The 9,047-nt window shown below is 29.5% G+C and overlaps 1 protein-coding gene across 2 annotated transcripts; it reads right to left on the bottom strand.

Annotated features, from left to right (window-relative positions):
- Positions 1-1,484: 1,484 nt before the first annotated feature.
- LOC100160851 (inner nuclear membrane protein Man1) lies at positions 1,485-9,047 on the bottom strand. Of its 2 annotated transcripts, none has more exons than XM_008180961.3 (11): positions 8,715-9,047; positions 8,376-8,620; positions 8,114-8,308; positions 4,920-4,995; positions 4,706-4,857; positions 3,368-3,751; positions 3,072-3,269; positions 2,865-3,000; positions 2,310-2,420; positions 2,041-2,222; positions 1,485-1,938 (listed from the first exon to the last, which is right to left on the bottom strand). In XM_008180961.3, the coding sequence occupies exons 2-11, from the start codon at positions 8,611-8,613 to the stop codon at positions 1,820-1,822; spliced, it is 1,791 nt and encodes a 596-aa protein (XP_008179183.1). In that variant the 5' UTR covers positions 8,614-8,620; positions 8,715-9,047; the 3' UTR covers positions 1,485-1,819. The 2 variants fall into 2 exon arrangements, with proteins under 2 accessions (XP_008179183.1, XP_001952027.2); XM_001951992.5 differs by having other exon boundaries at positions 4,920-4,998; positions 8,715-9,046.

The raw sequence follows: 9,047 nt of genomic DNA, 5'->3' as shown, positions 1-9,047 counted from the left end.
GACAATTTAATGCAAGGTTGCTTATAAGTTTCATTGATAGAAGTTGAACAATATTAAAGTTACATATGCTCGATTATTTTTAAATGCATTTTAAGTTCAAATGTTGACGAAATTCATCATCATTTCAAAAATGTTCAAATTATTTTTCAGTTAGAAATTCATAAGTTTTTATTTTCATAGCTACCTACCATTAGACTTTATAATAGAAGCTTTCCCACATATTTTTCTACCTTGAGCCAAAAAAAAAATATTTACCGGAAAGTATTATTTTTATGATCGTTTGAATTTTACATTTTTACGGTATTGGATTTTTCACCGGTAAATTAACAAATTTTCATGTCAGTTTTAGAAAAAAAAGTATTCTGAAACGGAGTATTAATTTTTTATGATCGTTTGAACTTATAATTTTTACGGTATTTGATATTTAATTGATTTTTGATATTTTGTTGTATTTCCAAAATACTTCTATAAAAAAAAAAGTTCACTATAAAGTCATGCTATTTATAGCCATTAGATATTTTTATTAAATTTAATTATTTGTACAAGTATGCTATAGGGTGACACAACGTCTCCTCTCAGAATCGTTTTTTGTATGCATTGATTTACCATTGAACTAAAATATAACATAATATATTAATATCCATTACAACATGCTCGACAGTCGAAAAAAATTGAGCGAGCCATCGGTGACACAATAACAGATCGTAACGGAGAGTTAATATAACACCCATATTATGATCAGGGAGAAATAAATACAGTGGGTGAAAACACATTTTGATAAAATTATCAGCAAAGTCATGATGACAGAATGAAAGTAAAATTAATAATAATATATTTCTAGTTATAACTCATGGGCCATGGCCTATAATATAGGTACACTACCGCATTGTACCTACTGGCTACGAATGTTATAATAAATTATAATAATTTTAGTTACTTATACTGAAGAAAATTTATAGTTGCAACAGGTTTTTTTTTTTAAACCAACTGACATTATTTATTTAAACACAATTACATGGTATGAAATATGGCAGTGACAATAGTAATTAAATTAGTTAATTTATGTGTTGCCCATTTTTTTTTTTACTTATATTATATTTAAGGTAATTCAAATGTCAAAACAAATATTTACTATAGTCTGTCTCACAAAAGAAAGGTATTGTTTTGCGCATGTAGACTGAGATATGATCCGATGCCGGACCACAGAGCACGATCCACGTGCTTTACTAGCACCCCAATGTATCACAACGGACAACGATCTGTTCACGTTATCTCTGTTTATACACCGCTCATAATTACTTGCTATCATGACCGCCTTTGTCGGTGCAGCTAACCGATTGTTATGGTGCGGGGTTGGGGTTGCACGAGAATGACTGGATTTTGTCGAGACGTGGTACCTTTCGTTCGTGAGACAGACTATAACTACAATATTAGACATTTTTGGTTAACCAATTAATTGGGATAAAATATATAACAATAGTGAATAATATTTAAATGTACAACATACTTGTATGTAGCATTAATATATTACATGGAAAATGTTTAATTCATCTATTAGTTTACAAAAATATATTCAATAACTTATGGTGGCTTCCAGAAGCGTAAGAATAAAAAATAAGAAATAGTAAAAAAAAAATACTTCACAACAAGTAATAAGGTTTGTTACTTATAGAAATAATAATAGTAGAATAAACAAAACAGTTCTAGCAGTAATGTAAAACATTTACATATTATATTAATAATTATTAAAACGTTAGGCGTTTTTAAAATTAAACAACAATGTTAGTGACGTACAATTATTTTAATATAACAATGTAATTTATTGTAACGAACGTTTTTCATTATTAGATGGTGTAAGAGGTATTGTCATACTAACAGCATCTGGAAACCTTTGATGATAACGCTCCAAACGTAAAAATTTTACAGTTACCAATTTTCCTGAAACAATTAACTCATTAGGTCCAAATATCAAACAATTCTAAATTTCTATAATAATAAACTTGTTTAGATATATAATTAAATTGGAAATATATGACATACCATCGTACCAAAACCCATGTAATTGTCTATAAGCTTTTCCTGCTTCAGTAGGAGAGGCACATTTGACATATACACATCCTTCTTGACTACTACGATCAACTGAAAGATGTAAGACTTCTACAGATTCACACTTTTCGAGGATAGCATCTTTCACACGTAATTCACAATCAGCTCCTAGCATACTGTGAAATTAAACAAAACATTTGTTACTACTTATTAATTTAATTAGTTATAGAGGTATGTAATATTTTTACTAATATTCTACTTACGAATCTGGTCCAAACATATGACGTATTTTTAAACAAGAAGTAGGACTTGGCTGAGGAGAGTTCATACTACCATCAGTAGTTTCAAATGCTTGACCCTGCCAAATTTTTTTTCTAAAATAAAATATTTGATTATTTTAAATAATGTTGTATTTAAAAATTTACATTCACATTATATTATTTCTTTACCATTAATAAAGAAATAACTATCTATGGTTAATTAAAAAAAAAAAAAATGAAGGGTTTTCATGGGAGTTAATGTTCAATGTTATTAAACATTATTGACTGAGCTATGTAAACCCTGTTTGTGAGGCTGAGCAAACATCACATGCATTAAAAAAATTTAAAGTCATTGTGTAATGAAGTTAATGATAGACATTATTATTCACAGGCATAATTAGGAATTTTTTAATTGGCGGGGAGTATGAAATCTCTATTTGATAACTATATTAAACTATTTTTTTTTTTTAGGGGAATATATCTTAGTCATAGGGCACTATGTCTCCCCCTAGTTGCCTAATTTAATTTGTAATAATATTAATATAGAATATAACTCACGCTGTGACAGGGGACATAGGTTGAACCCATCTCCATACTTGAAAGTCTTCACCATCAATTTGTTGGATCTCAGATCTTACTCTTGATTCCGATTCAGTGAAATATTGTTCAACTTCAGCCCAAATTTTAGATTTTTCTGGAATAAATAATGGTATGTTAAAGAAAAAAAAGTAATTTCCTTTACAGTAAAACTTGTTGTTTTTATACTTTGTCTCTCATTTGGTGGAATTAACTGATCACGTATATGTATGATAGGTAAGTAACCTTCATTGGGTCGATACTGAGCATGTTGTTTCAGTAAATCAATTATGTTTTCAACTAAGCGATTAACTTCCTGTTTATGTTTTTCACTTTTGGTTGTCATGTAGCATATTCCAAAATAAAGGCTTATGAGGGACAGTGAAACTAATAACAATAAAATTAAATATAATAAGAGTTAGTTTTTAATTATGTTTAATAATCTAATTTATATGAAGTAAGTAAAATATTTTTAATTTATTTACCTATTCCTAGCCACAAAATAAGATAGAACATGTTAGTAAAAATATTTTTAACTGCACACAGAATTGGTAAATTTGGCTGAATATTGATGTTAAACGAAGTGTCAAATCCAATTGGCGAATCAGAATAGGTTTTGGCAATACTTTTAAATAATTCAACTAATTCTTCTATTTCCCTGGATGGTAAATTTTCATGCGTTGAAATATATTCAAATATAGTTTGAGCGTCCACAGTCGGTTCTATATCTGACGTTTCACATTGATTCTTGATATATTTATCTTGAACTTGGGATACCAAAGAGCTATATAATTTTTGTACTCTTTCTTGTTCTGTTTCACAGTCAAACCCTTGTAGATTTTTTTTGGCACATAAAGAGTTCAAAATACCTGCAATTTAATAACAACTATGAGTATTAAACCATTAAGTAAAAAAATAAATGCACACCATATTTTCTCCAAAAATTTAAAAACTAAAAAAAGCTAAAAAAAAACAGGATTGAAAGAGTGTAAAATACAATCTCAGAACTCATTGGTTATAGTGGGTAAGTGATTCCTAAGATGTATTTTAGTACATAATATGTATCTTAATTTATTATTATTAAATATGAATTACTTTACATTTAAATATTATTCAAATGATAATAATTTTATGTTAAGACGCCCAGCACTGATGCCATTTTGTCCTCAAAAATACACTCTGCGGGAATAACGATACCGCCTTGTAGAATCAATCAAATTTCATAATTTTTTTTTTAATTGCTAGAGGGGAATATTCTACAGCCCGCATCGATCTCTGTTTTTCAATATTTTAGCCTCAAACTTTATAATATGTATAAAAAAATACAAGATAAAAAAAATAGTCATAAAAATTCAAGAATTCTACAAAGCTTGAGAGTAATTCCCGTAGTCATTTTTTTTTTATATAATACACCTTTTCAACCCCTTCCCTAAATAGGTATGGTGTAGTAGGTAGATTAGTGAAAAATCTTATAATTGGGGTGGCAACTAAAATATAAAATTGAATTTTCAAATTTTATAGAGTTGTGGAAAATTTGAAAAACTTGCACCAGGCCCTTAAAATTACAAACTTGAAAATTTCATGAAAAGATGATTTTTTTTTAATAAACAACACTGAAAATAATTATAACTTTTAAGTTTGTTTTTTCTTAGCTTTTTTTAATATAAAAACCATAGTTAACAGTTTTTCTACGAAACCTTAAAATATGTATAAATGAAGTTTAATTGTGAAATGCAATTACTAGTAAATAATTAAAAGTAATTTATGCTAATAATAAAAACAATATTTGTATATTTTATTTATAAAATATTTTTATATATTACCTGGAGGTAACACAACTGTACTTGATTGTATAGAAGTGAAATATAATCCAAAAATTACTACAAAAAAACCAATAAAAAGTAGTATTATATACTGAGTATTTCTTGTATAGCCATTTCCCAGATGCCTTTGCTGTGTTGGTTGAATATATCTCCTATATTATGAAAAATAACAGAATTATTATTATTATTATTTAAATATAATTGTTTAACAAACCTTGAATTTTGAGAATAAATTGATGAAACAGGGGATGGAAAATCATACTGTGAAGTATTTGACACATCATTTTTATCTGCTGATTAAACATAAATAAAACACCATGAATTGATCCATTATTTTTAACATTTACTATTTCATTATTGTATTCTTAATTTGGTTAAGTTGATGTAACACTAGTAAGAGTTGTCTCCAAGTTACAAATGTTTAAAATAGTAAATTTGTATTCACTATTAAAGGGAAAGACTTAGTCTAGTTGCCTTTTTTTTAAATAACGAAGTTAATTTTATATGATAACTAGGCTTCAGGATTTATTGCATTTTGTTATAATGGTCCAAAAAATTACTACGCAAGTAAGATTTGAATGTGCGTAAATCTGTTTTGAGTTTTTACAATGCTAAAAACACCAAAACCATTTACAATTTAAATTTGTTACTTTTTATATATTAAGAAAGGATATGGGTAACTTACATGGCCTAATTAATTTATATATTTGTAAATTATGAAGGTAAAGCTATTAGTAAATAAGTCATAGGCGTGTCTAGAATTTGTTCACAGATGTAGCCAACAAAAATGTCATGGTAGATAATCTATGGAGTCAGTCCCGTAACCAAAATATATCGTATCCCCCCAAATCCGTACTCCTTGACACCTATTTTTTGCGTGAAATAACCGTATTCTCTTGGCAAACAAAGTATAGTCTAGTATTTGAAGTACCTAGTGATGGATAAATTCCATATATTTAAAAGTAAAGGAATATAGCTGGAATTCATAATAAATTCCCAGATAATAAGAATTTTTACTATAAATTAAAAGTAGACTGATGTCCAGCCCTAATTAATTATGCATTCTGATGTCATGCTTTCATATATTTTTTCACGGTATTTCAAGGACAAAGGACAAAATATCTTTCCATCGGTATGGAAAATCTGATTCGTCACATTAATTTATAATAAAAACTCTTCAGGCTGAACTTGATATTTTCAATCAATGGGTTACTTTATTAGCGTTGGCTTAATTCTATTTTTTTTTTAGCTTGTGCCGTTAAGGCCTTTCACTGCTTCTACCAAACCTTTCCATTGGTCTGTTGACTGCATCCTCAATTCTTGCCGTTTCATCTACTTCAATTAAATCTTTCTTTACCCGATCTAGCCAACGCTGATATGGTCTTCCTCTGGGACGTGTTTTATTTAGTTTAGATACTACAACGTGTCTCATTAGACTGTTCTTCTCTCGCCACATATGTCCGGCCCATTCCAGTCTCTTTGAGACAAGATATTTTTAGATATTTGGTTCGTTGGCTTAATTCTTAATTTGAATAAATGTCTGATAATGTCTTTCTCGAGATTTTGATCTCCTCAGATCCGTAATTCACCTATATACTTTAAATAACAATCTGTTTCAAAGTACTTCCATTGTTAAAGACTTTGGGATATTTTACATCCCCTCTCTTTCTTTTGAACATCATATCAACTTCACTATTAATAGAGAGTTGAAAGTGCTTTGGATTCATTAAACATAACACCAAAGGTTCAAATCCACCCTTTGCCTCCTTTCTTTATATTTTTCAGTCATTAGACCCCTTCTCGAATTTGGTGCGATTGTTTGCACCCTTTTCTTGCAGAGACCAACTTTGCCTTGAACAAGAACAGAATAAATTTTTAGAAAATGCTGCTTTCATACTCAACTTCCGATTGCACAACACGACTACTCCTACATAGTGGCCAAACACTATCCTCATGTCGCCTTGAAGCTGACCAAAGAATCATTTGGTCACTTTAAAATGGGTCCCTGGATGTTCCAGTCCTTCTTGAAAAATTCTGCTTAAGAGTTCTGTCGTACCCTACCCAAAACCTTTTGTTATCCCCAGTCACACCATCATACTAGCAAACCGCATGCTCAGAACATTTACCTCTTAACTCCTGCCTTCTAAATTTACTCCATATTCAATATTTTTACATTTGTATATTTTTATTATATTTATAAGATAATTGTTTGCACAGTTGTATTAATTAATTAGTTTTGTTTACCCCTTTGTAACTACTCTTTGGTGTATATATCGTAAAATAAATATTTATTACTTTTTTGCCAAGGTATTTTAAAATAAATTTTTGCTTATTATGATACATATTTTAACAATTTTTAGAGCATAACCAAATAAAGTTTGTTTTATTTTCATTTTTTACATTCTCAGGTTTGCGATTTAAGATTAATTTATACAACTTTTGGTTTTCGTAATTTTTTTTTTAATTTTTAAGATTTTTTAACAGTTTTTTTAAAATTATTAAATAGTTATAAATTATTTGTTATAGTAAAATTGAGGGATTATTATTTATTATAAATTAACTCAAATGTAATATTTTTCAATAGTTGTTAAAACGATTTTAGTTTTGTAAACAGTAAAATTATATTCTTAGGTTTTGATGCTGAAAAATAAAAAAACTGAAATTTCCAGCCTTTTTTCTATGTAATCAGTCTTGAACCATAATAATAATAATAGTTAAACTATACTTTGTCCAGAATAAGAACGAACCAATTAGCGGACATCCGCCTTACTCCACAGACCATTGCCGTTGACATTCTTTTTCAGAACAGGGTAAGTATAATACTTAAAACTGACAGACTAATAATTGTTTAAACTAGTCTGCTCATATTTGGTAACAGTAGAGTTAATGGTAAAGTACATGGGTCAACATTAAAAAATAAATATTATTAATTATGAGCTACACCCGTAAGCGTTGTCACACATAACCTAACAAATTTTATGTTCTGAATAATCTATTTAAAACTGTTATGGTTAATATTGGAACGAATTGAACTATTATCAAATTTAGAAGTATTAATACTACCAAGTGAACCTCGTAGATTTTTTGTGGATTTTAATTTTAAAATGCACAAACAATTTACAATTTTTAAATATTCTTCACTTGCTTACTAAAAACACTAGGAGGTTCACTAAATAATATTCTTAATTCTAAATTTGAAAACAGGTCAATTCGATCCAATATATATCATAACAGAGTAAAATAGATTAATCAAAAAGTACAATTTGCAGAGACAGCATGCGAGTGAAGCATCCTCTTAAAAATATTATTTTAACTCCGTATATTGAAAAGTTTAATGTATTTTAGTAACAAATATAAATTGATTAGACTTAATGTATAATTTAATGAATTAGAAACTAATTGGCTTACTTTGGGATTGATTCATCATTTTTTCTTTCCACCTTTGAATAGCTTGATCAGCATAAGGTGTTTCAGTGACAGGATTCGAACGTGGACTTCGAAAAATAGGTTCTCTTGGGGTTAAACTAACATTAGAGTCATAAAGTCTTGGTTTTTTTTTTTCAGTCTGTATTTCAGGTAGTTTGTTAGAAAACTTTCTAGTTTCTGCAAAGTATTAAACTATTTTAAAACTGTTATTAATTTAATTAATATAGCCACATTAGCAACAGACCTGTAAACAAGTAAGAGTTTTTGTCTTCATCTTCGCTAGCAGAATGATTCCAATTTGATACATTTATCAAGGATATATCGTTTGATTTGGGCGAATCAATTTGGCTCGAATGGCGGCTCTCAAGATCCGCAAGTTTCCTCATCAACAATCTTCTGGTCGAATCGGTGACCGGAGGGACGACGGTGTTGAAGGTCAACAGACGTCGCCGCAATTCTTGATCACTGATGCTCTCACCCATTGCACGACTGTAAATCAAAAACCAATTAATGTTGAAGTGGTAAAAATCGGACATAAATGAGGATGAAGTGGTTAGATTTTCTGCTCAATTGTCGTACTCACGGTTTGGGATGAAGAAAGTGAAACACCACAACAACAACAACAACTGTTCTGTCGTCGTCGTCGGCGGTACCGACGTCGTTTGTTCGGTCAATGGAGGTTGTTCAAAATCTTCAACGTTATTGGGGCGACCATAACAGCCGGCAGACACAGGCGGTCGATTCCTGGCTCCTGCCGTTTGATACTTGGATCGAAATCGGCAGAACGTAGCGCGACAATCAGTTAGGAATTTGGCCGTTTTAATTTTTTAACCTACAATGGGATAAATGATAATACCGTATACTATTATCGTATTATGTTTTATTGGACACGAAAGTCGAAAATGCCGTTATTTTA

The sequence above is a fragment of the Acyrthosiphon pisum genome, chromosome A3 (genome assembly GCF_005508785.2).
Source record: "Acyrthosiphon pisum isolate AL4f chromosome A3, pea_aphid_22Mar2018_4r6ur, whole genome shotgun sequence".
Lineage (NCBI taxonomy): Eukaryota > Metazoa > Arthropoda > Insecta > Hemiptera > Aphididae > Acyrthosiphon > Acyrthosiphon pisum.
The sequence above is the reverse complement of the archived record's forward strand: the minus strand, read 5'-3'. Positions and strand labels throughout refer to the sequence as shown.